Genomic DNA, 26,388 nt, shown 5'->3' with positions numbered 1-26,388 from the left:
GATTTGGCTGAGGAAGCCGGAGGAGGTTTCGAAGGAGGAGTATTGCTCTTTCTACAAGAGCCTTACCAATGATTGGGAAGACCCTCTTGCTTGGAAGCATTTCGCTGTGGAAGGCCAGCTCGAGTTCAAGTCAATCCTCTTCTTGCCTAAAAGAGCACCTTTTGATCTGTTTGACACGAGGAAGAAGCCGAACAACATCAAGCTTTATGTGCGCACACTATGCCAAAAAGGCCTTCAGACGACAGAACTGTTCTGTCGTCTGAACGAACAAAAATGTGTCGTCTAGTACGGTGTCGTCTCTTGGGGGCATCAGACGACAGAACACTTCTGTCGTCTGAAAAATCAGACGACATAAAAAAATAAAAATCTTGTGTTGTCTGATGAGTTTTGCATTCTGGGAACATTGTGATCTGTATCTTTAAAAGCATTTAAACAACAGTTTTGTATTGTCTGATAGACAAAACAACCACAGTATTTTTTAAATACTATTGTGTGAAGCATATTTGCAAGACTTATTTGTGTGGTCTGAATGCCCTTAAATAAGAAATATGAAGACTCGTATGTAGTGTCTTCTCTCATACAACAACATTTAAAGGTTGTGCTAATTTACTTTAAAAGACAATTATATGTGGTCGTAAAGAGCATCAGAGGACAATTAAGTGTCGTTCTAGGGTACATACATACGACACTTAAGTATTGTGTGAAAGATCTTTTATGAGGTCTTTTATATTGTCTATGATTGATTCCAACCACACTTATTTGTTGTTATTATACGTTTTAGCCAACACTTTCGTCTAACTTATGTTGTTGTTTTGCCCTTTAGACTACAATTTTCTGTCGTCCCAATGCCAAAAATACAATAGACTTCTATTTGATTTTTGTGTTGTTTTTGTTTAGCTGCAACCACACATTTTGGTGTGCTTTTGTTGTAGCTTGCAATTTGAGATAACACATTATTAGTCTCCTGTTACAACTGGTATACATGCATCTGGAAATTAAAATTGCTCATTCATGAAACTATAAAATCCACATCCAAAACCATTCATTGCAATTTCCACTAATCCATCATTGTCTCATGTACACAAACCTAATCATGAGCATCAGTTCAAAATGGCTCATATCTACTAATTTGAATCTGCAAACAAGTCCAAATTCTTAATGAAGGAAAAATTTCTACTAGACACAAGTTAAATATAGGATCTAGCTAGTTGTACTACTGTATTACACCTGGTGGCTTCCCTTGGGGATCACATAATCTCCATAATTGTCCCTTGACAGCTTCCTACACAGAAGCATGCATGATTATCACCAAAATAGGGGAGAAACAAACATAACATGTTAAAAGGAAATCTCAATTAAGATGCCACTCTTGTAGAAATGAACTAATATAACATGACCAAACATACTAGGGGTACTCATGTGCTTAGACGAGAAGATATTTTGATGTAATAGTTGCCTATTTTAGTTTCTTATATAGAAATAAACAGATTCATAACAAAAATGTTTGGAAACTTGGCATAAATTACTGGATACTAATGGTTATAATGGCCAGGACTCATATCCAATGGTCAAAACAAGAACAAATGCAGATGTCCACTCAAGAAAAAATAAAAAAATTGAAGAAACTAAACAATTACTTGTAGTTACTTCATCTACCACAGTAGAGCAATAGAGATCGATAGAAATCATTGACGTGAAGCTGCTTCCCAGATTGGGTTTGTGAGAAGTCAGAAGAGTTGTTGCTCCACCAGTTGTTCCAGCAAAAAGAAAAAGAACATCCCAGCTAGAAGCTCGGGGTGCAAGTCTTTGACCTTGGCCTTCTCCTCCTGAAATCATCACAACATATCATGAACACAACATAATCTTGTTTCAGTTACTACTTCTATGCTGCGGTTGATTGTATTTTCATACCACATAATCATAATATCATTTTCGGTATCCAAGATACAATCCATAGCCACCCATTAACAGCCTACACAGATCAAATCGTAGACAACAATGTGAAGCGACTCTTACGCAAGATTAATAAGGTATATCATGCTATACAAATGCATAGGAAAAGTGCACTTGGTACTCTCAGAAAAGGGTGGAAGAAAAATGATATTCCTCTAAACTATCAAAGGAAAGCTAATCAGCACGACAATATAGCAGTGCTGCAGAAAGAACATGACAGTGATACTGTTTTCAGAAATTCCTGGAATAGACCTGTAACTTTGAAAAATCATAACTAATTATAGAAAAATTGTTTTTAGGAGATTCCAAGTCTGAAATACTCTTTAACAAGTCCACTACAAATTCTCAGAAGAAAATAGCTTCAAATTATTAACAGAAAATTACAGTTTTACAGAAACAGGTCGCTGGATCTGGAAACTAGTGAGCCCAGTATGCCAATTCCTATGTAAATTCTATCACTTTCAACAGGCAAACAATGATACAAAATATTAAAGGATTATCTTACTTACCAAGTCCATTTGGATGAAATCCTCAATCTCAGCATCGGCAAATAAACTGTTAATTAAAAGGAAAGCAAAACAAAACGGTGAGAATACATAGATACTTGTCAATATCAGACTATATTTTTTTAATACAAGAGTCAGAAGAAAAGCACCTGTTGCAACATACTTCTTGCATGCAACTTGAACTCTAGCATGTCATCAAAACAAAAACACAGCATCTGTAGCATTCTGTAACTCGATCTATCAGTTCATTTACTCTCTTGTTCATTTGTTTCCAAACACCCATACAGGACAATATTCTTTTCTAGCATTTTTTTTCACCAAAGCATATACCACAGGTAGCTATAACAAAGTTAGATGGAATATAGCCATATAGGATATACTTACCATAACCAATGTAGAATTGTCATGGCAGGTTTGAGAAAGGCTAGCCGAGGATTACCCCAGCAGCTGCAACTGAAACTGCCATGGTAGGTTTGCCTAGAAGAAACAACCCTAATGAAAGAGAAACAGCATACATAGAGAATGAACTTGGCAATCAGAAACCTGGCAATAGAAAGAATCATTATTTCATTGAACAACTACCTTAAGACAAGCAAGTGAAATAACACTCGGAAAAAAAACAAAAACAAATAGCTGGGCAAATCAATTCAAAGCAGAGTGAAAATTAATATAATAAACCAAACAAGATGTACCTTCTCCGCGTACTCCTTGGTGTACTGTTTGGATTTGTTGTAAATAAGCTTCCTATTCTCAGCATTCTTTTTCTTGGTGGCTTCAAGCCCCTGCGTCTTTGCCAAGGCCCATTCCTCATCTCTCTGCCTGTTGTATTATAGACTGAACTTCTTCAACACTTTGGGATAAATTGTTCACCTCATTGCTTTCCCAACTTCCTCCTTCCATCATTTCCAAAGGTAAGTTCTTTACAAACCAAGGATGGCTCTTAATTTCAGGGATTGTTATTCTCTATAAAGAGAAATGCAGAGACCCTAATAAGAAAGGGAAATGAAAACTAAAAGAAATTCCTCATATAGCAGCATACCAATAAAAAAGTACTTTAAGATAAGATGGATCGTTTTTCTTTTTCTGGAAATTGTAAAGGGGCCGCTTTCCATGTAATAAAACTCACCCCCTCGAAAATTACTTTGCATCATCCTCACTAAATTTACCAGCCTTGCAAATTCTCTCATACAGTTCTCCTCCTTCAGCATACTCCATTACTATACCTTGATGAGTTGGTGTCAGCAGGACCTGGATGAAAGAGACCCCAAAACTCTTAAACACCCAATCTGTCAGAAATAGGCTCCACTCCATATTAATAAAGAGTGGATGAAGTAAAGATCATAGCTTTAATAGAGGTATATGATTTCAGCTACCAATTTAAGCATAAATGACCATGATACTTCAATATACAATGCTTATGGGAAAATGATACAGAACATAGCATCAGTATATGTTAATCCAAACAAAAGGAATATGCAATTCAGGGGAAGAAGCAAAATCATTTCTAACATTGGTCAATTCCACATGAGCACGCACAAAATTCATTACTTCTTACTAACCTCTTTAAATTCAACAATATTGGGGTGCTTCAAGGATCTGTGGTTCATGATTCCCCTTTGCACATTTTCATCTATCTGCAAAACCCAGAAAATGAAAGCAACAATGAGTGAAACAACTAAATAAAGAAAATCTCCACTTCAAGGTTCCGCATGGTTGAATCAAGCAAATCTCTAATTTGTTCATTATATACATGTGATAAAGAAGAAATCGACAACAGACATTAGTACACAAAGACCAAAGAGACCAAATGTTGCCCTATAGTTTCCAAAAGAATTTAAATAAGAAAACGAAATAGGTACCTCTAAGAAAAGAGCAACAGATCGAACTGATAGTTAAAACTGTTTCACTTCAGTGTTCTCCTGCTCCGACAAATAATCATCCCAAACAAACAGTCACGAACACATGTCAGATACCCGATTACATTCTACATTTCAACTTACCAAAATAAAGTAGAAAAACAAGAGACATGTACCTGGGATTTTCATATCCATCAATTTCGAGACTCAACTTTCCAAATTCATGCTCCAATTTCAAATTATAGAACATAAAGTAGTAAATAAGGTACTCCATTTCTTAAGTACCTTCACCGGAATGTTCTGAGCAGCAGAGGTCGGAGATTTGGGCAAATCGAACGGTACTGGTAGCGGCTTGGTAGCGAAAGCTGAATCGTGGTCGGCTTGGATGTAAGGGTTAGGTGAAAGAGGCTTTTTTCGGCATTTGGTGGGGCAATTTTGGGGCTGAAGAAGGATTTTCCATGCTTGGTTGAGATGGATCTGGGGTGGAGGTTTCGAATTGATGAGGCGGAGATGGTTCCCAGGAATCAAGACTCGCCGGTGGTCTCTGTGGGGGTGTTCTTCGGGTTCATTGTTTCTGAGACGAAGAAGGAGAAAGGAGGAGGAGGTTAGGGTTGGGGTCGGAGGCGGATGCGGATGTGGAGGAGGCTGGGTCCGGGTCTGAGCTAGAGAATGGAGGAGGAGGTCAAGTTTGGGGTCAGGTTGAGAATAGAGGTCGAGAGACTAAGAAGAAGAATCGAGAGAGCGAGAAGACGAATTAGGAGAGAGTGAGAATCGAGTTCTGAGAGAGCTGAGTGAGAAAGAGAGAGGCTGGTTTTTGAGGTTTTCAGTTTTGCGAGTTCTAGGTCAAGCTGAGAGAGCTGATAAATTGCGAGGTGTTGAAGGAAAATCAAGTTTAGTGTGCCTTATCAAACTAGGAATAGGAATAGGAGAGAAGGTTCTAGATTTCCCAATCCTACACGGATTGGTATTCCTTGTAACATTAGAACTAGCACTTTGTAATCCCTATATATAGGGCTCCTATTCTCAATAATAAGAACACATCTCTCTCATCAATCTCTCTCAAATACATTATACTTAAACACGTTATCAGCACGACTCTAACCACAAAACAGAAAACCAAAAATCATTCACAAAGCAGCCCCTAGCCCGAGCTAGCCGAGCCTTCGCTGCAGCCCGAGCGCCCGTGTGCTTGCAACCTTGCACAGCAGCCCCTGCTGCCCCCTTCCTGCAGCCCTGCGTTCCAGCCTGCTGCCACCGAAGCATCCCTGCTGCGCAAACAAGCCAACGCACACCCACTGCATCTTTTTCCCGTTCCTGTGCACATCCGTCTTCTTGCAAGCATCTAAACGTCTAGTTCGGAAGCTCAGATCGAAAAACTTTCTTCATCAAAGTTGTTCGTCTCTGTCTCTTCCATCTAACCTCCGAATTTCAGCCTTATCGGAGTCATATTGAGATCTGTACACCAATCGAGGTACAAGCTGTTCAGAACAGAATCTGCTCCGAATTTTCACCAAGTAAGTATTCAAAAGAGTAAGTTTTGAAGTTCCTATAATTCGGAATTTATATTTCTTCTTCTTTTCTCGGGGACTTGAAAACCTCCCTTCTTCTACATCCCACCTTTCTTATAACGTGGGTTCGATTCTTGAAAAGCGGAATCGTGGGGATTCACGCAATTAACGAACTAAGAGCGTTCATAAGACTTCGGACTAAGAGAGTCCGTAAGCATCGATTTAACGAACTAAGAGCGTTCGTATGCTACGGACTAAGAGCGTTCGTGAGCATCTATTTTGACCATACAAACATCATTGTTTCGGTCTAATCCAATTATTCTTGGAAATAGATTTCTTGGTAGCATAGCTCTGAAATCTTATTTATATTAGTTTTCGTGGAAGCATTGTCTCCGAAACTAACTTGTTCTTGTTTCATCTTTCAGGATGTCAAACATGAACAAACTCGATTTTGTTCCATTGGATTATGCAGGCAAAAGGTACTTAATTTGGGTCATTGATATCGAGATCCACCTTATTGCCCGTGATTTATTGCATATTATCCAAGAGCTTTGTCCTATAGAAACAGCTCCAGACCCTCAAACTGAGAAAGATAATTCCAAGGCACTTGCCTTCATGAAACGTCACATGGATAGTGACCTACAGTTTGAGTTCATAAATGAGGATAGCGCCATAAAGCTTTGGCATGCGCTTCGCGAATGATATGGCAATGTTCGTGACTCCATACTTCCGAATACAAAAGCAGAATGGAAAGATCTTCGCTTCTCTAAATTTGACACTGTCATGCAATTTTATTCGGAAGCTCTCAGCATCAGAGCAATGATGCGTCTCTGTGGAAAAACAATCACAGAAGACCAATTGATTGAGAAAACCCTCAATACCTTCCCCGTCTATACTATGAGGTCCTCTGACTTATTCCGGACTCATGTAAATGCAAGACGGATCACAAGTTTCCAACAGCTTATTGAAGCTATGGCCACTGCTGAAAGACATGGCAATGAACTTGTGCAAAGAAGATTTGATAGGCTTCAAGATAGCTATCAAGAGCATCGTCCTATGACTAGAGAAAGTCACCATCGACGTCATGATCCATACGATCGAAATGCTCAAGAAGGTAATCTCTCAAGGCGACAATCACACGACCGTAGGAGGCGTGATTTTTAGGGACATAGGGTTGGAAACCATGGAGCCAACGTTGGCCATGGATATCACTTTCCAACGCCACCAGTCCTAGGGACTATGCACATTGCGCCAATGCGCCTCAATCAAGGGAGAATCCTCTTTATGGTGTCTATTTCTGATATGGAACATCTGATCAATGGACCTGAACTTGCAATGTACCTACGAAGGTAGTCGCATCATGGTGATCAAGACTTCGAGATCACAAAGACTTTAAATCTGGCAATGAAGACAAAATGCCGCAGATTTTTATTTATAGTCTTTTATTTTTCCAAGAATTATGTAATGGCTATTATGCCTTAAATCAATAAAATGACTTATTGTATTAACTCTTTCCCTCTAGGCGTACTCAAGAGTACTTGTGATGTCTACGCAAGGTTGGATCTGAGAGAACGGTTTTAAAAGTGAGCAACGCTCCACCAAAATCTCGCCTTACCTTACCTGGTCACAACTAAATTGAAATTACCGAAAGGATTGAGTGACTACGATTTGTCTACGGTTTGATTTTTATATTGGATTAGATTTTGGTCAAGAAACTTTGATGTAATCATTGGCTATTATTAATAAAGTATCGATTTATTTTATCTCATGTCATGGACATATTTTTCGAACTTTATTACTTACAAGATGTAAGAGCCAATGGTTTTCATGTGGAAACACATTGTGAGAATGGACAAGAGTTCCTTTGCATCACCTCTAATGACTACGGACATAAACGAGTCTTAGAGAAACTTATGTGTCGCTCTAGTGGGTTGTATGCAACCACTATTCGAGTCATTGAATCCAACCATGTCATGAGAGATGATTTATGGGATTCCGACACATATAGGCTTTGGCACGACCGTTTGGGACACCCAGGTCGTGACATGATGATCCGTATATTAAAGACTTCACACGGACATCCCTTTTTCAGAACGAAAAGAAGTAAAACTTGGTTTTTGGACACCGAAGGAGCCCCTGCGCCTCACGGCGCCGTTCACCCCCAAATCCGGCCATCCTTGGCCGGCGCCGCCTTCCCCCTGCGGCCTCAGGGTGGCATTGACGCCACCAAGGCTCCTTTGTCTCCAACTTTTACTTCTAAAGTCACTTGTGCCTTTGTGGCTCAACCAAAATCCTCATTGGTTGTTTATAAAGCCCATCATTCGTTCTGCAAAGCCTGCTCTTTAGCAAAGTTAGGATCGAGACCATCCTATGCAAAGGACACTAAAGAAAATATACCATTCTTGCAAAGAATCCAAGGTGATATTTGTGGACCTATTCAACCATCATGCGGACCATTTCAATATTTTATGGTATTGGTTGATGCATCGACACGCTGGTCACATGTCATGCTATTGTCCACAAGGAACGCTGCATTTGCTAAACTCCTAGCACAAATAATTAAGTTAAGGGCTCACCACCCGTATCATCCTATTAAGTCTATAAGATTAGACAATGCTGGAGAGTTTACATCAAAGACTTTTGATGATTATTGCATGTCCATTGGGATTGATGTTGAACATCTTGTTCCTCATGTTCACACCCAAAATGGTCTCGCAGAAGCCGCCATTAAATGACTACAAATGGTCGCTAGGGCATTGGTAATGCGCACCAATCTCCCTGTTTCTGCTTGGGGCTATGCAATATTGCATGCAGCTGTGCTTATTCGTCTGAGGCCCACTGCCACTCAACCCTTTTCTGCGTCCCAGATGGTGACTGGGTATGAGCCCAATGTCTCACACTTACGCATATTTGGGTGCGCAGTTTATGTGCCAATTGCGCCTCCACAGCACACCAAAATGGGTCCTCAACGACGATTAGGCGTTTACGTTGGTTATGATTCTCCAACGATTATCCGCTACATAGAACCCTTGACAGGCGATCTCTTTACCGCAAGATTTGCGGATTGTCACTTCGATGAGACAGTCTTCCCATCGTTAGGGGGAGATAAGAACACCAATGTTCAACAGGAACGACCGGAATTGTCGTGGTCTGTCCCCACTCTGTCTCATCTTGATCCCCGAACCGCACAGTCTGAAATTGAAGTGCGGAGAATTCTCGATCTTCAGAACGTAGCAGAATCGATACCTGATGCGTTTTCTGATATCGCTAAAGTGACGAGATCACACATACCTGCTGCAAACGTGCCTGCAAGGATTGATGTCCCTAAAACTAGAGGACATGACGCTAACTCAAGAGGATTTGAGCATGGCGCCAACGTCCCCTCTCACAGTGATGGTGACGTTGTGGCTAGGCCCATGGCTCCTGCCAGGAAGCGCGGGAGGCCTATAGGTTCGATGGATTCTCGCCCAAGAAAGAAAGCGAGTTTGGCACAGAATAATCCATTAATCATCGATATAAATAATCCATCTCATGAGAATATTCCGGATTATGGTTATGTCCAAGAGACATCATTGGGGGACGCTCCAATGTCAAGACCAACTCCAGAGAATAGAGAGATCTCCATAAATTACACTAGTGTACATGAGATGATGGATAGAAATTCTATGGCAATTGATGATGCATTTGCATATCATATTGCGAAAGGGATTATAGAATATGATGATATCGAACCTCGCTCTGTTGAAGAATGTCAACGAAGAGCAGATTAGCCTAAATGGAAAGATGCGATCCAGGTTGAATTGGATTCACTAACAAAGAGACAGGTATTTGGGCCTGTAACGCAGACACCCCCAAGTGTAAAGCCTGTTGGCCATAAATGGGTCTTTGTTAGAAAGCGTAATGAGAAAAATGAGGTGGTAAGATATAAAGCCCGCCTTGTGGCGCAAGGTTTCTCACAAACGCCCTGGAATCGACTACGAGGAGACATATTCTCCCGTAATGGACGTTATAACGTTCCGCTACCTTGTCAGTTTGGTAGTTTCCGAAAAACTTGACATGCAGCTTATGGATGTGGTTACAACATATCTCTATGGGGATCTAGATTCAGAGATATATATGAAGGTTCCAGATGGACTTCAATTACCCAAATCAAGTGGCTCTAAACCACGGAGCGCGTTTTTCAATAAGATTAAAACGCTCACTATATGGATTAAAACAATCTGGACGGATGTGGTATAACCGTCTAAGTGACTACTTGATTGGGAAGGGATATATCAACAATGAAATATGCCCATGCGTGTTCATTAAAAGAACAAGTTCCGGATTTGCAATCGTAGCAGTTTATGTCGATAACATGAACCTAATTGGAACTCTAGATGAGTTAAAGGAAACTGCTAATTACTTGAAATCCAAATTTGAGATGAAAGATCTTGGGAAAACACGGTTTTGTCTCGGTTTAGAACTCGAGCACCGTAGTGATGGGATTTTGATCCATCAGTCTGCATATACTCAGAAAATTCTAAGGCGCTTTAATGAAGATAAAGCAAAGCCTGCGAGTACTCCCATGATCGGCCGTAGTCTTGAGCCCGGAAAAGATCCGTTTTGTCCAAGGGATGAGGACGAAGAACCCTTAGAGGCCGAAGTGCCCTATTTAAGTACAATAGGCGCATTATTGTACTTAGCTCAATGCACAAGACCGGATATCTCATTCACAGTGAACTTGTTAGCTCGACATAGCTCTGCGCCAACACGCCGCCATTGGATTGGTGTAAAGACAATTTTTCGATACCTAAGAGGTACGATTGATATGGGCCTATTTTATCCCTACAGAGAGAAGAGGAATGACGGAAGAATGGGATCGGACCCCATTAGGCATGGAGCCACCGTCCACCATGACAAAGTGGCCGGCCATATTGCCGCCGACGCCGCCACCAACACCAAGGGTGGCCGGCCTCACCCTACTCCCCTCCATCAAAACGACAATGATGTCTTGATGGGTTTTGCTGATGCAGGGTACCTCTCTGACCCTCACAAAGGTCGCTCCCAAACTGGTTATGTCTTTACCATGGGAAGCACTGCGATATCTTGGAGGTCTACGAAACAGACCCTTGTTGCTACTTCCTCGAATCATGCAAAGATTATTGCTCTACATGAAGCCGTTTGTGAATGTATATGGCTAAAGTCTGTGATTCGACATATTCAAGGAAGTTGTGGTTTGAAGTCTACCACAGATGAACCTACATGCATTTATGAGGATAATGCAGCTTGTATTGAACAAATGAAGTTAGGTTTCATCAAGGGCGACAACACCAAGCATATATCGCCCAAGTTCTTTTATAATCAGCAATAACAATCACTTCTAAAGATTGAAGTGAAACAAATCCGATCAGAGGATAATGTAGCGGACTTATTCACTAAGTCGTTACCTAAATCCACCTTCGAGAAACATGTGAAGAGCATCGGATTGAGAAAGTTATCCGAACTCCCACGATTGTAGCAATCAGGGGGAGATATCGACATCAGGGGGAGTTATGATGTCTACATGTTCGATCTCGAAGAGTGAAGGACGTGTTGTGCTCTTTTTGTCCTTCGACCAGGATTATTTTTGTCCCACAGGGTTTTTGTTACCTGGCAAGGTTTTTAACGAGGCAACGGATGAAGCGTCACCACCAAGTTTGAGCGGCACAAGGGGGAGTGTTGAAGGAAAATCAAGTTTAGTGTGCCTTATCAAACTAGGAATAGGAATAGGAGAGAAGGTTCTAGATTTCCCAATCCTACACGGATTGGTATTCCTTGTAACATTAGAACTAGCACTTTGTAATCCCTATATATAGGGCTCCTATTCTCAATAATAAGAACACATCTCTCTCATCAATCTCTCTCAAATACATTATACTTAAACACGAGGGATCTATATATGTCCAAAAGCACGAGTCAAAATAACTTGGAAAATTTTAAAACAAGCTCCACACTCAGATGACATTTAAATGTTGTCTGAATGTCACAAATTCTAGTCAACTAGAGCGTGGCTATTTGAGAGGGAAAAGACTCAATCAATTTTTGGATATCCCTCCAATTTTGATAGGAAATCACCACCTTCTACAACTACACAAATGTGTTGTCTGAATGCTCACCATTTATCCAAATTTGAGATAGAAAATCAACACCTTCTACAACTACACAAATGTGTTGTCTGAATGCTCACCATTTATCCAAATTTGAGATAGGAAATCACCACCTTCTACAACTACACAAATGTGTTGTCTGAATGCTCACCATTTTTCCAAATTAAACCAGTATGGTTTTAGTGTATATTCAGACAACAGAAAAAAAAATTATGTCGTCTGAAAAACTCAGACGACATAAAACGAAACTTATGTCGTCTGATGCGTGTCGTCTGAAGGCCTTTTTGGCATAGTGGCAGGGTGTTTATAATGGAAAATTGTGAGGAGCTGATGCCGGAGTACCTTGGATTTGTGAAGGGCGTTGTGGATTCTGATGATCTGCCGCTCAACATTTCGCGTGAGATGCTGCAACAGAACAAGATTCTCAAGGTGGTTAGGAAGAATCTGGTGAAGAAGTGCCTCGAGATGTTCAATGAGGTTGCAGAAAATAAGGAGGAGTATACTAAATTCTATGAGGCTTTCTCGAAGAACCTCAAGTTGGGTATCCATGAGGACAGCCAGAACAGGGCAAAGCTGGCTGATTTGCTCAGGTACTACTCCACCAAAAGCACTGATGAGATGACCAGCTTTAAGGACTATGTCACGAGGATGAAGGAAGGCCAGAAGAACATATACTACATTACCGGTGAGAGCAAGAAGGCTGTCGAGAACTCGCCGTTTCTGGAGAGGCTTAAGAAGAAGGGATATGAGGTGTTGTTTATGGTTGAGCCGATTGATGAGTATGCTGTTGGACAGTTGAAGGAGTATGATGGGAAGAAGCTTGTGTCTGTAACGAAAGAAGGGCTTCAGCTTGAGGATGAGTCGGAAGAGGAGAAGAAGCAGAGAGAGGAGAAGAAGAAGTCGTTTGAGAAGCTGTGCAAGAAGACCAAGGAGTTTCTTGGGGATACGGCGCAGAAGGTGGTGGTTTCTGACAGAGTTGTCGACTCACCTTGTGTCTTGGTGACCGGAGAGTATGGGTGGACAGCTAACATGGAGAGAATTATGAAAGCTCAGGCTTTGAGGGACAACAGCATGGGAGCATACATGTCTAGCAAGAAGACTATGGAGATTAATCCAGACAATCCTATAGTGGAGGAGCTGAGGAAGAGGGTCGAGACTGATGAGAATGACAAGTCGGTGAAGGACATTGTGCTGCTGCTCTATGAGACCGCTCTGTTGAGTTCGGGGTTCAGCCTTGATGATCCCAACAGGTTTGCTGGGAGGATTCACAGGATGCTGAAACTGGGTCTCAGCATTGATGAAGATGATGACCCTGAACTAGTTGATGATGTCGACATGCCTCCATTGGAGGAGAATAAGGTTGAGGAAAGCCAGATGGAAGAAGTTGACTGAGAAACACTCTTTTTGTTAGACCTTTAAAAATGTGTGTACTGTCTAGAGTTAGTAGTGACATGAACAATGCAATGTGCATGTACAGAAATATTTCCTTCAGTAGTGTCTTCCAGTTGTGGTTTTGTAACTCTTAATACCAGTTGTCGATTTAGATATTGTGAAACTAATGCAAAGGCGCAAAGCGTCTGTATAAATTTGTGGGGAGTTTTCTCCTACTAAATAATGATTATTAGGTGGTCTGCTCAAAAAAGTTTATTTAGGACTTGTTGGTCTACCAGTGGCAGCCATAGTGAACTGTGCTGACAATACAGGATCTAAGAACCTGTACATCATTTCAGTCAAGGGAATCAAGGGTCATCTGAACTAGTTCCATCTTCTTGTGTTAGTGACATGGTCAACCACTGTCAAGAAGGGTAAGCTTAATCTGAGGAAGAAGGTCATGCCTGTTGTCATTGTGAGGTAGTGCAAGCCATGGTGCCAAAAGGTTGGAGTCTTCATGTACTTCGAAGGTCAGTATCAGTTTACTGTGAAATTTCAATGATTATCTTGTCCATTGCTAGTATTTTTGTTTATTTGTTCAAATGCTATGTGTCTTTTAGTAGCGTAAATGCTGTATGCATCTGTTTACTTTGTAGATCTAGATCATAAGCATATTCCACAGTTGAATCCTTTTTCTTAGTGTTAACTTTGCTGTTCCACAACATGACAAAAAATATATATATAAACGAAAAAAGGCTGGTTCACCGGTGTTGAATGTGTACATATCTCCATCACTGAAGTTAATGTACCCGAGACCAGCTGCACTAATATTCTTCTACATTTGCGTTTTCCATACATCATATGTTGATTTGATACCCCAGTAATACAACTTTAGCCTTTATTTTTTATTTTTTTTTATTTTTTTTATGTGTAGTTAGATCGGAGGAGTCTTCTTTCAGTTTCTGTAAACTTGCATTAGTTTATGGAAATTGGAATTTTATTGGATAGTGTCTAATGTTGCAGAAGTGCTTCTGCTTTTATTCTCAGCTTCTAGTATTTGATTTCTCCTTAATACATTTTTTTTCTTTGGTCAGTCTCCTTATACCATGGAACAATGCCTTTGGCAAAAACAGATTCTTGACCACTATTTCAAATTACAACTATGATGCACACGAGTTGCCAATTGATTTTCATAAGCAGTGATGCAACAGACATTAGAACCTGTATGCTACTTGAGATTGGTCAAATTCGAGCTAAAAATCCAGAGTCTCCTAGCCAAATCTGCATCTTTGGCCTGAGAGCTCGGTTTGGCAATGTTACAGTCCACAAAGTATTCTCCGCTTACTCCCTTCACTTGTGGATTCAGTGCCACAAAGCATGTGGTTGCCGCTCCCTGCACAAACAGGTTCAATGAAAATTAATTATTTGAATCACATCATAGATCATATCTCTAATAGAGTTGAGACCCCTTGTCTTTGTGGATCATGTCATGAGTGATGCTATCATAGATGTGGTTCATGACTCCACGTAGCGTTGCACCTAAACAATGATGCTACATATACTGTGAAGCCTAAAGAAGTACCTGCTGAGTAGTTTTGGCCACAAATATACCCAACACACTGAGAAGACCTGTGTGAAGCCGAATAATAGGTGAATCAGTTAAAAAGCAGACGCATTCACACTGGAAAAGTAAGCAGATGAAGCTAGCTTACACTTTAAAAACATATCATTGCGTATAATATTTGTGTGAATTGCTCCAGGATGAAGAGAATTAGCAGTCATCTCAATTCCTTCTTCCTGTTTAGACAATATTTTGAAAATAAGATATCTCTTCAACCAAGAAGCTAGTATGTACTTGAAGCTTAAGGTCAATACCTTGAAGAGCGTTGTAAGCTCATTAGCATGCAATATATTAGCCAGCTTCGATTCTCCATATGCAACATACTTGTTGTATCTGTCAAGTAGCAAGTAAAACACATTTAACTGATCTAAAACCAACAAACGCCGCAAGATGGTTGATCAAAGACATGCTGCTATTGATGGTGTTACCTCGATTCATCATTGAAACAATCGAAACGAATTCCTTCGTTGTATACATATGTATGGCCAAGAGATGATACATTAACAATTCTCCCCTCGATGCCGCTTTCTCTCGATGTGTGTTTCATGTTCTCCAACAACAGATTTGTGAGAAGAAAATGACCTGCATATTGGATAGTTCAATTAACAAATGTATAGATTCATTAGAGCTTGTAGAAAACAACCATGCCAAAATTTGTAGGCAACAGACCTAAATGGTTGGTCGCAAAATTGAGTTCTATGTTGTCTTGTGATAGCTTGAACTTATCTGCCATAACCCCTGCATTGTTACTGGGAACGAAGGAAGAAATATAAGTTGTTTCTATACGAGCTTTTCACCGCACTGAGTACATATAAGAGAATCAATGTAAGAAAGAAAAAATCAGAACATGATTGCTGATCTTACATAAGGATATTCAAGGGAAGGCCTCTGGAATCAAACTCTGCTCCAAATTTTCTGACAGATGCCAATGAGCTGAGATCTAACTCCATAATATCAATTTTTGCATCAGGGATTTCTTTGAGGATTGCTTCTTTGACATTGGTACCGGCATCCATGTTCCTTACTGCCATTACTACGTGAACACCACGCAATGCAAGAACACGCGCTGTCTCTAGGCCAATACCATTTGTGGCTCCTAAAATTGAATAAAAATTTAGATTACACTGAACATTTAACGGCCTAACTTTGAAGCAAGGAAACATATTTGGGCATCCATAGGCTAACGAGCAGTTTAAGACCATGTAGATGTTGTAATTGTAAAGCAATAAACATTAGGAGAAATAGAACTCAAGATATATTTCAAATTCACTGGTTTCTAGTATTATACTTATAATACATACAGGGGAAGATACTGATATTAATCATACTGAATTCTATATATCAGTTGATGTCAATTAAGTTTAGTTGTGACATGCTGAATTCTTATTCTAATTTTGTTTGGATACATAAGCTTTTGAGCCTTTTCATCTATAGAAAGAACGAAAATACAGAATGACATAATAAGCTTGAAAACACAGTAGTAGAAAATTTATGACCTGTAACAATGGCAGTAAGACCAGTTCCATCAATTCCTTGAGTAACTTGTTCTGCTGTGGAAGAGGCAGAGAATCCAGATGCTGCTTTCTTGCCAAAAATCCCCATATTAATTGGTAATGAGGTTACAGAACCGAGAATTTAAACAAAACCAGCATTGTGCAGCTCTAATTATAATATTGGCCGGCCAATATATAATGAAACTATGAAAGTGATGGCCTTAATATCGGCCCAACAAAAAGGTCATCAGGAAACGCAACAGTGCCATTGACTAGGACATTTATTGTTTGACAGCCGACTGGTAAGATACCAAAACGTGATTTGGCAATTTGATTTCTTTTTCTCTTTTTATTATCAAAGGAAGGAAAATTCATTAAAACGGACAACTAGCCCAGAGAGATACAAACAAATCCACGAGGGATACACATACAACAGAAACAATGGGTCCAAACATGGCCCAGTAAACAACCTAGAAATACATGGGCCCAGCCCAGGTCAGTGGTAACCGAGAACCACATAGAACACATCTTCGCCATTAGGGAAGACGCCGCTGTCAGAGAGGTTGAGATGGATCCTTCGCCGTCTTCCTTCCCCTGCTCGGTAGCATGAAGCTGCAAGCCTTCTATCCAGCACCCATGGTGGAATCTCGGCTGATCCCCCCACACAATTGTCCCTCGAAGGGACTGGGTCATTCTAGAGTCCATAGCACCGTACAGTTTCGGGGACTTTCTTCTAGCGAAATAGAAGGTATGAGACTTGTTGCAATTGGCCAAGGAAGGAGGAATGATTTCTGGATGTGGGTAGGGTGGGTTGAAGAAAAGTAAGAAAAAGGATGAGAAGAGGATTGAGGTGATGATTCCAGCGACGATCTTCATGAATCAGACTAGGGCTATGTTTGGGGGAGCTTTTCAGCTCCTGTGCTTATAAGCCCAGTTCAAAATGGCGTTTGGTAACTGAGCTTTCTGGCAGCTTTTTTCAGAAGCTGCTGTGGCTTCCTTAGATAAGCAGAAGCTGAAGAATGCAGCTTCCAGAAGCCAGAAGCCACCGAAAAACTGTAGCGATAGTTACTGTAGATTAATGAAACCTCCAAAATGCCGAAAATTGCACTTCCAAGCTGAAACAATTTCAGCTCAACCATTTTCGTCACTGTTCCCCATCTCTCTCCCTCATCACAGTTCAACAAATCTATCAAGGGTACCCAGAAGTACAGAACCTCAAATTTACCTTCTGGGGTAGAATTTGCAGATGAAACCTCGATGACGAAGAACACAATTGCCGGAGATAGCCTAGTCGACGCCGAGTTGATCAATTCCGTCCTACAAGCTCAACCGGTAATGGAGTTCGACGTTTGCAACCCAGCAAGTTCGTGGCTTTCTACTCCAATTGTGGCCAGCTTCCTCCTACTGATGCAACCAAGCCAAAATGAAGCCGGGAAGAGCTCGGAAAGCTGTCGGCGTCGAGGAACAGCGACGGAGGCAGAAGCAACCCAGAAACAAATTCGTCAAAAGTTGATTAAATCGGAAAACTAATCATACTGGGGTGTTAAGCATGACGAGGAGATGGGTTTCCATACCAAATTCAGCTTAATCGGTCGCCGGAAGTTGCAGTGGTGGCCGGAGAAAGTTCGGGGCTTCTCGTCGTCGATTCTCCATCTCCGTTCAATGCATGGACGATCTAAGGACAGAGGGCTGCTGGCGACAGCGAGACGAAGACGATGGTGTATGAGCGCCGGCCGGAGGTGACCTGGCGGTGGAGAGCCAGCCGGGTAGCGGTGCGTCTCGGGCCAACTCTGGTTCTCTCCCTCTCTCGATCCTTCTGGTGTTCCTATTGATCAAGGCTCATATATATATAGATTATTGCAATTAACAATGGACGACCCTAATCAAATGGTGGAGGAAATGGATGGCCAGGATTGCTCTAATGAAATTTATACAAATATTAATCATTTACTAAATAATTAATGCAAAATAATCTATAATGTCCAATTTAGTCATTCCACAAATAAAAAGTATAAGCCAGTTTAGTTTACCAAACACTTTGTCACTGCTTTTGCCACTGACAGCACTTCTAAAAAGCTAGTTTACCAAACACTCAGCAGCTTTGCTTTTCAACCACTTATTTTCAGAAATAAGCAGAAGCTAGCTTTTTCTCAAAGAACAGCCATACCAAACATAGCCTAGATCTCTGAGGTTGGGTTGGGAAACAAGCCGTAAAACAGGAAAACAAAACCCGAGACTAGCTGCCCGAACGACGAACACACTCCCCCTACTCTCTAGCCGGCAATCAAGATCCAAAGAGATCTAGATCTAAGCTAGAGGGGGGAGGAGAGGACGAGGTCTACCTTCTCTCTCTAGTTTTAGAGAGAAGGAAGAAAGACGGGAAGAGGAGACTTTTTTCCGTTTTTTTGTGACAGGACTGGCAATTTGATTTCATTACATTGCATACGCCAGCACTCATCAAAGATGATCAACTCTACTACTACTAGAGGCTATAATCCCCGAGTTCGGTTGCCAAATCTAAATCTATGGCCTGAGTGGGAAGGGGGTCTCCATGTACTTCAAAACGAAAAGCATGTTACTGCCAATCAGAGGGAGAAACTAATGGGTCTGCAATTACTGGGCAAAGGAGGGTGACAATCCACGGCCAACATTTGCCAATGCTGCTACACAAGGCAGATCATTTGTCCTTTTTCTTTCTTTTTGACCTTCCCAAATGTAAAACTACACATCTCATTATGCAAGGACATGTAATACAAGCACTGCTTCACTTTGTATATAGATAATGAGGTTCATAAAACATAGTTGAAAGGATTTTGAAACTACATAGTACACATCTGAACACTATTAAGACATGGAAAATTAATGAGGCAAAAATGATGGCAGGAAAACCATAATAAAACCAAAAATTGGGAGCCAAGGTATTGATCAAGCAGAAAAACCATAATAAAATTTATCACATATTATAGATAAGCCAAGATGAAATTGCTTTCCCGAAGTTGGGTTCAAAAGACAAAGTAGAATAACATAAACTTCGAATACAATCCCAATACTAGCAATTGAACAAAACTGCTATTGTTTCCTAAAAAAGAAAGTTGTCTGTTCTTGAAATACAAACTCAGGAAACCAAGCAACTGTTGAAGCAACATCCTATCTTAAGAAAGATTAGAGCTTGCTGAGCCAGAACCAAAACCACCAGCTCCACGACCGAAGGCAGGTCTTGTTGGAGCACCCTGCAGATTTTGAAAAAAAACCGAGTGAGTAAAACTAAGTAGAATATAACAACTAAAGCAAACAGATATGAATAACTATATACTACTTCGTATTAAGAGATTTTCTCAAATGACTTATCAATTGTCCCCAAGTCATCATATTAACGTTAGATCAGAAACTAAAACAAAAACAATCGTATTATACCCATGTTATAGCCATCTCTAGGTTAGTTTTCCATGTTTATCTGAAACTAGTAGATTATCTTGCAAAAGCCATTTTATTCTCATTAGCAATACTGTTTCAAGTTGTATTGATATGATTCAACTAGGCTTTTCTATTCACCATAACCAACAAGTACTATTTGTTCATGAAATTACTTGGCAAACAAAAATAGAACCTGAAACTAACAAGGAAAAAACTAAGCAACAGAAAAATTACCCCGAAAGAAGGTCTGTAGTCAGCAGGGGCTCCTCCCTTGTCCCCGCCAAAGTCACCTCCTGGTCCACCACGAGGACCTCCACGGTAACCATCACGGTCACCTCCAAATCTGCGCTCTCCATCACCAAAGCGAGGTGGGCCACTAATGCACATCAACAAAAACCAAATCAAATTCCAGTCGATCAGTGTTGAACAAATGCACCAGAAACTAAACCTAAAACAATCGAATGAAACTGAACACAGAACTAGACCAGTATCAAACCTACAAAACAACTAACAAACCAACACGTCAACCTTCCAATTCCCAATACAAACCTAACAGTTTCGCAGTTTAGATAGTATCAAATTTCATCAGTCATCTTATCTAGTTGCCATTATATAACTGCACAAATTGAATTATCATTTCATACTTCAAAATAAGCCGAACCAAGGAACTAATTCACAAATTCAAAGGCACAGCCATCATGTATCAAATCGCTTCTCTACATTGTAATTCAACACAATTCACAAAACCACATCACAGTAATATAAATCTGCAAAAAACCCTAAAAAGGATGATGAAATAGGTCAAGTACCGAGGGCGGTCGCCTGGTGGGCCGCCAAAAGGTCGGCCGGCGGGCTTGGCCTGCTTCTTGAGAGTGTTGGGCACAATCTCCGAGGGCAGGTTGAGGTAGTTCCTCAAGAACTCAATGCCATCATTGGTGAGGTACCAGTAATAGTGCATCCAGGCGAAGGTCTCCCTCACATACTCCTTGGACTTGAAGCTCTGCATCAGCTTAATCACCTGCAGATTCGGCACGTCGATCTCTGGATGCTTCGGCATGTTGTAGTCCTTCTTCGCATAGCACACTCCCTCTGACCAAAACCAAAATCAAAACATCAAAACGATTAATCCATCACTTCAATTACACGAAGCGCGAGCAGTGATTGAGATTAGAGATTTGCTTGCCAACCTTGGAAGAGGTACTTGGAGATCTCGCGGCGGTTCTTCTCTGAAATGATCTGCAAACAACGAAAGAGATCAGAAACAGAGGAGCAGAGAACTGAAACGGAGAAGGAGGAGGAGGAGGAGGTACCATGGTTGCGGTGGAGAGTCGGCGGCGAGAGATACAAGCTTGGTGTGCTAAACTCTTATCGCCTGCGCTCTTATGTAAACCCTAACACTTTGATGGGTGGAAGTGATTGTGTGGAATTTATACTCGTTTTTAGGGTAAACATAGGGAGATATGGGCCTGGGTTTTTGGGACCTTCTGCGGTTTATGGGCCCAATTCTTTGGTCTTGGCCTGCTATTTGTTTCTCTTTTTGGATCGTTCATCTTTTTCTGCCCACAATGAGGCCTCTTTTCTTTTTGGCCCACAAGATCCACCGGATCCAGAAACTTTAAGGCCCCAGTATGATTGTGGCCAAAATACTGTGGCTAGAAGAGTTTTTGGTTTTGCTGTGGGAAGAAGCAATGAATTGTTGTGAGAATGAAAAACAGTTTGGAGGCATTTACTAAAATGAATGCAAAATATTGTGGTTGTATGTAATTATCAAAAAGAACATGAATACTAAAAGTGTTTCTAATACTGCTGACGAACTCAAATTGAAACATTTTTGATATAATAGAGTTATCAAACTCAAAGAGTAACAATGAGTAACAATGAGTATGTTATCGTCACATGATAAGTTTGTTTGCTCTATCAAAAAAATTTTTGTTACATCAAACCTCAAATTTCATAAAAAAAAATAATAAGAAGAATAAAAACGTGATTATTTTTACTCTTTGCCCTTTCTGATTAAATCGTTGATTGCATATGTTGTACGCAGTGCAAATCATTTGGATTATTATACACGAAAAATATGATGTACGTACAAAAAAAAGAAATAACATGCCAAGACGGCTTTATATAATTCCTACATGGATTGTAAGAAACATTATATTTTCTTTTCTAAATCCATAGTAGACTATCAAGAGAAAAATGCATAATGAAGACTTTTTAATTTCACATTGTCTCGAGCGATACCGAGCGAGCGATACAACTTCAATGTACAATTTAACCGCTCATTCAGCCTAGAACTTGACAAGAAGGGAGCGACAACCTTGCCGAGCTTCAACCAACCACCACCGGTGAATTCCGTTTTGGGATCACCCTTTACTTACTCTGATAGGGGTATGGGGTTCGAGACAAAGAAAGATTAAGGCAGCATATTAATTTACGGTTTTACCGTTGAACTTCCCTTGGATATGTTTTCATGCCATTAACTACTTTGTTCATTCTTCTCTTGAGTCTTGACAGACACCACCGATTTACAGATATCACTAACCACAGAATTTATGGTGCCAAATCTTTCTATGGATTACTTCTTTCGCTGTAAAAGTTTGGTATTGGTAGCCTGAATCTTGAGTTATCCTTTTATCAAGTCGCCCAGCCGCACTACTACTCGTTCCTTAATTATAAGAGCACAGAGTTGTTGAAGTAGTAGTTATGGTAGTTGTGGACTCATGGGTGTCTCAAGTATGGATGAGGATATTGTTCCTACGCAAACCCGATCAACGAAACTATTGAAACCATGACCTAAAATGGGCTAGGAGAGCCATACGACGAATTCAGGAGATGAAACACTGGAGCCGATACTATGCATGGCGGTACTTGCAATTGGTACAATAATATATATTGTTGACGAAGACACAGGACGTCCTTTTTCCTTTAACGAAGGAATAATTTTCAAACCCATCTTGTTGAAAGGTTGACGAAAGAAGTAAATCTAACTTCCCCATCATTAGTTTCATAAATGGTGAATGCCTTATACGGTAAGGCAGTTAGGGTTCATGCACTAAAATTAGCTAAGAGATTAATCCAATAATTAATCATCTCAATCAAACTTCAAGCAATATTGGACCTCTTATTCAAATCACAATAGTAAGGACTAACACATTTTCAAAAGCTAATTAATGAAAGGATGGATGCATGATCATTCACTCATTCTTAAGAAAATAGTGTTTGGGAAATACTGGTAATTGTATCTTCATATATTCCAACGACTTTATCCATATCTTTTCCAACGGAACTGGACAAAATTATAGAATTTAGGAGTCATTAATAAAGCCACTAATGAATCATTGTTCCTCAAATATCAAAACAATACAGCGATCGAAGAAAATAACCTGGAATAGCTATGTTTTAACAAGAGACTACCTAATAGCTCTTCTCCTCTCTTTCAACGATAATGACGGTTTTTTTTTTTTTTTTTTTTTTTTTTTGTGCTGTAACTGTGACGACTTGAACTCTGTTTAGTTAATAAGTTTAATTTGTAGAATCGCTGTAAATCGCTGTTAATAAGTTTAATTTGTAGAATCGCTGTAAATCTGTATGTAATTAGGATTTTATTTAATTAGGATATCCTGTAATTATGGAAAAATTGTTTCCTATTAGAGTTAGACTACTCCTTTGTACTTGTATATATACCATCATTGTAGGATGAATAGAATTATTCAATTAACCCTGTATTGAAGTATTCTTTTCTACTTGGTATCAAAGCAGGTTCAATCATTTGAACTTGCGCTGCAACCTTTGAATCCTGAAACCTGAAGAACACCACAAATCGTTGCGTATCACCACCATTGAATTCCAAACCACCAACCACCATCACCCTACCTTTTTTTGAAAAAAAAACAAAAAAAAATCATCTCCATCTTGAAACCCTAGAAAATCCAATCCTGCAAAAATCCCGAATTCCTTAATGGCCGGACCTGTAATTTAAGGCGAACAGTCAAATCCCGAGAAGGCAATGGTGTCATCCTCACAAGTCATCCATCACCACTACACCACCCAACAAGACAACTCTGCGTTCCCAACAAGTGTTGTCTTGAATGAATCAAACTACACCATATGGACTCCTCTCATGCGGATGCACATTGGAGCACGAGGGAAGGTTGATTATTTGACCGGAGTGAAGGCTGAACCAGCCCTAAATTATGCAGAGTATGAAGCTTGGGCCACGAACAATGAAAATGTGAAAAGTTGGCTCATTGACTCCATGGAGTCCTCTCTTATGAACCAGTATATTCGTCTCCCTACTACAAAAGATATTAGGGAAGTTGTAGAGAAAACTTTTTATGATGATTCTGATGAAACCCGAATCTTTGAATTGAACAAGAAGTGTTTTGAAGCAAAGCAAGATGGACGGCCTAGTCCTACCTACTATAATGAGTTAGTGGCGATGTTCCAGGAGATTGATCAAAGGGTGGCCTCTCATAATGATAATGTTGCAGCTGTAGTTCAAGAGACCTCAGCGATGTCTCTGATGCGTGTTCACATGTTTTTGAGTGGACTTGACCTAGAGTATGATTAGGTGCGTAGAGAAATCCTGCGCAAGGAACCTAAATTCTCTTTGGAGCAGAGCTATGCTTACATTTGCAAGGTGCAATCAGAGAAACAGGCTATGGGGCATTCGATACCTACCGAATCTTCTGTTATGGTTGTCCAATGCAAACCAGGTCCTCCTCCAGGCTTCTCAGGTCCTTCTTCACATCATCCTCTAGGTAAACCAAATCCAAATGCAAATAGAAAGTGCATTGTGTGTGGGGAACTAGGTCATAGCAAAGAGCGGTGCTATGAAGTGATTGGTTACAATGATTGGTGGGACTTCACCAAGAAACCACGAAAGAATCTCGGCAAGGCCGCCATTGCTACTACAGAGGAAGAGCGTCTAGACAATGTCTCCGCTAATGTAGCGCAATCAGGTATGAAGGGTAACGGTACTTTGAATAATACATGGATAATTGATACAGGTGCATCTGATTATATGACCAATGACCCTAATCTTGTGAAAAACCTTAGACATTCCCCTCAAGTTGTTGTCTCTACTGCTGATAGTACTCCAACTCCGGTCACTGGAGAAGGTTCTATTGTTTTATCTCACTACAAGAAATCAGGTCATAAGCGAGGAAAGTATTTGCGACGATCGATAATTCCTCGCCTAAAATTACAATTTGTGAGGAATACATGGTTGTTGCTTAGTTAAAAATCTGCGAGGAAAAATTCCTCACAAATTCTCATAGTTTACAAGGAAGTTTATAATTCCTCACAAAATCCTTGCAAATAATTTTGAAATTTGTCCCAATCTATTGGGCGGGACAAGATGGCGCTACCCAAAATTTATCTCACTCTCTATACCTATTCTCTCTATTGGCTCATCCCTCCGTCTCTCTCAATTTAAGGGCACTCTCTTATTCAAGGGGACTCGGTTCAGCATTCTCAAAAAAAAAAAAAGGGGACTCGGTTCAGACTTCTCAATTTACCGTAGCTCTTTCTCTCTCTCGATGCCGACGTCCTTCTGCCTTACCTGTGGCAGGGCTTCGACATCGTTCTGGTTCCTCTAAATCCTTATTTGCTTGGCACTAGTTAGATCTCGAGATACTTTGCATTGTTTTCTGATCTATGGTAATCTCATCGATTGTGTTTATCTTTGATTGTAATTTGGTTTTGTGCGAATTTGATTCGATTTAGGTGGATTTAGTTTGGGTCTGTATAGGACTTAAGATCTAATTTTGATTCAATTTTCTTTCTAGATTTTCAGGGTTTGTGATCTTGATTACCCGTTTTCCGGCCAAGGTCAACCAGATCTCTTTCCTCTCCATCAACTCCTCTCTCTCTCTCTCTCTCACGCCCAGAATTTTGAATACAGTAATTCAAATTCGAAACGCGAAAACACACAAGGAAACACATAGAAAATTTTTCATTAAAACCAAGCAACAACCAAACTGAACTCACAATGTTAATACCGACTCGTTCTTTAGAGTCACATATTACATTACAATAGTTTACAAATTAAACTGAATATCAATTCAACCTGTAACCACACTCACCAACTCACTGCACAACGGAAGACTACAAGTATAAGTGCCCTTTTACACCCACGTGACGGAAAGTTCACCTCAGCTTCGATAACGGTCACTCGATAATCTAACCTACACAAAAACCCCTACACCATAGAAATGGTGCACCGGGAATGAACAAAACAAACCCGGTAAGTTTTTCAGCCCGTATGAGTAAACTCAATTAAAGTGACTCACGTCACTCATGCTTATAATTCCTCAATTCGTGAGACAATTAAAGCATTAACATTTAATTCCACAAAAACATGCTTTCACTATCTCTGTCTAACAAAATCAATAAGCAATCATCATAACACAAACGTCAAGTTCATAATAATCAATATCATGCTCAATCATTTCAACCCAACTAACACCCACACTCTCTGTCTCTCAATTCATTTGATCTCTTTTCCCACAACTCCAATTACACAATTAACTCCAAATAC

At 40.2% G+C, this 26,388-nt stretch overlaps 3 protein-coding genes and 1 long non-coding RNA gene across 4 annotated transcripts; 1 reads left to right on the top strand and 3 right to left on the bottom strand.

Annotated features, from left to right (window-relative positions):
- Positions 1 to 8: 8 nt before the first annotated feature.
- LOC121050397 (heat shock protein 82-like) lies at positions 9 to 13,363 on the top strand. The gene is made up of 2 exons (XM_040510152.1): positions 9 to 215; positions 12,247 to 13,363. The coding sequence occupies exon 2, from the start codon at positions 12,258 to 12,260 to the stop codon at positions 13,338 to 13,340; it is 1,083 nt and encodes a 360-aa protein (XP_040366086.1). The 5' UTR covers positions 9 to 215; positions 12,247 to 12,257; the 3' UTR covers positions 13,341 to 13,363.
- LOC121050398 lies at positions 3,607 to 4,102 on the bottom strand. Its single transcript, XR_005802856.1, has 2 exons — positions 4,019 to 4,102; positions 3,607 to 3,707 (listed from the first exon to the last, which is right to left on the bottom strand). It is a non-coding gene; the product is annotated as an uncharacterized LOC121050398 (long non-coding RNA).
- Positions 13,364 to 14,438: 1,075 nt separating the features above from the next.
- On the bottom strand, positions 14,439 to 16,730 carry LOC112180480 (short-chain dehydrogenase TIC 32, chloroplastic). Its single transcript, XM_024319040.2, has 8 exons — positions 16,437 to 16,730; positions 15,805 to 16,036; positions 15,610 to 15,689; positions 15,369 to 15,522; positions 15,195 to 15,273; positions 15,032 to 15,116; positions 14,902 to 14,948; positions 14,439 to 14,712 (listed from the first exon to the last, which is right to left on the bottom strand). Exons 1-8 carry the CDS (start codon positions 16,540 to 16,542, stop codon positions 14,548 to 14,550), a joined length of 948 nt encoding a protein of 315 aa, XP_024174808.1. The 5' UTR covers positions 16,543 to 16,730; the 3' UTR covers positions 14,439 to 14,547.
- Positions 16,731 to 19,369: 2,639 nt separating this feature from the next.
- On the bottom strand, positions 19,370 to 21,269 carry LOC112180894 (40S ribosomal protein S10-1). The gene is made up of 5 exons (XM_024319472.2): positions 21,158 to 21,269; positions 21,035 to 21,083; positions 20,657 to 20,936; positions 20,082 to 20,223; positions 19,370 to 19,663 (listed from the first exon to the last, which is right to left on the bottom strand). The coding sequence occupies exons 1-5, from the start codon at positions 21,158 to 21,160 to the stop codon at positions 19,586 to 19,588; spliced, it is 552 nt and encodes a 183-aa protein (XP_024175240.1). The 5' UTR covers positions 21,161 to 21,269; the 3' UTR covers positions 19,370 to 19,585.
- Between the last annotated feature and the right edge of the window lie 5,119 nt (positions 21,270 to 26,388).

The sequence above is a fragment of the Rosa chinensis genome, chromosome 7, assembly GCF_002994745.2.
Source record: "Rosa chinensis cultivar Old Blush chromosome 7, RchiOBHm-V2, whole genome shotgun sequence".
NCBI lineage: Eukaryota > Viridiplantae > Streptophyta > Magnoliopsida > Rosales > Rosaceae > Rosa > Rosa chinensis.
The sequence above is the reverse complement of the archived record's forward strand: the minus strand, read 5'-3'. Positions and strand labels throughout refer to the sequence as shown.

Bases quoted from the DNA above. Each gene is read 5' to 3' on its own strand.
- LOC112180894 (XM_024319472.2), bottom strand. The intron at 20,937-21,034 runs GTTGGCAAGCAA...GGTTTTGGTCAG, and splicing joins CTCCAAGTACCTCTTCCAAG to AGGGAGTGTGCTATGCGAAG. The intron at 19,664-20,081 runs GTAATTTTTCTG...CAAAATCTGCAG, and splicing joins ACTACAGACCTTCTTTCGGG to GGTGCTCCAACAAGACCTGC.
- LOC121050397 (XM_040510152.1), top strand. From the start codon at position 12,258: ATGGAAAATTGTGAGGAGCTGATGCCGGAGTACCTTGGATTTGTGAAG.
- LOC112180480 (XM_024319040.2), bottom strand. From the start codon at position 16,542: ATGGGGATTTTTGGCAAGAAAGCAGCATCTGGATTCTCTGCCTCTTCC. The intron at 14,949-15,031 runs GTAAGCTAGCTT...GGCTTCACACAG, and splicing joins CAATGATATGTTTTTAAAGT to GTCTTCTCAGTGTGTTGGGT. The intron at 14,713-14,901 runs GTACTTCTTTAG...CTGTTTGTGCAG, and splicing joins TGGCCAAAACTACTCAGCAG to GGAGCGGCAACCACATGCTT.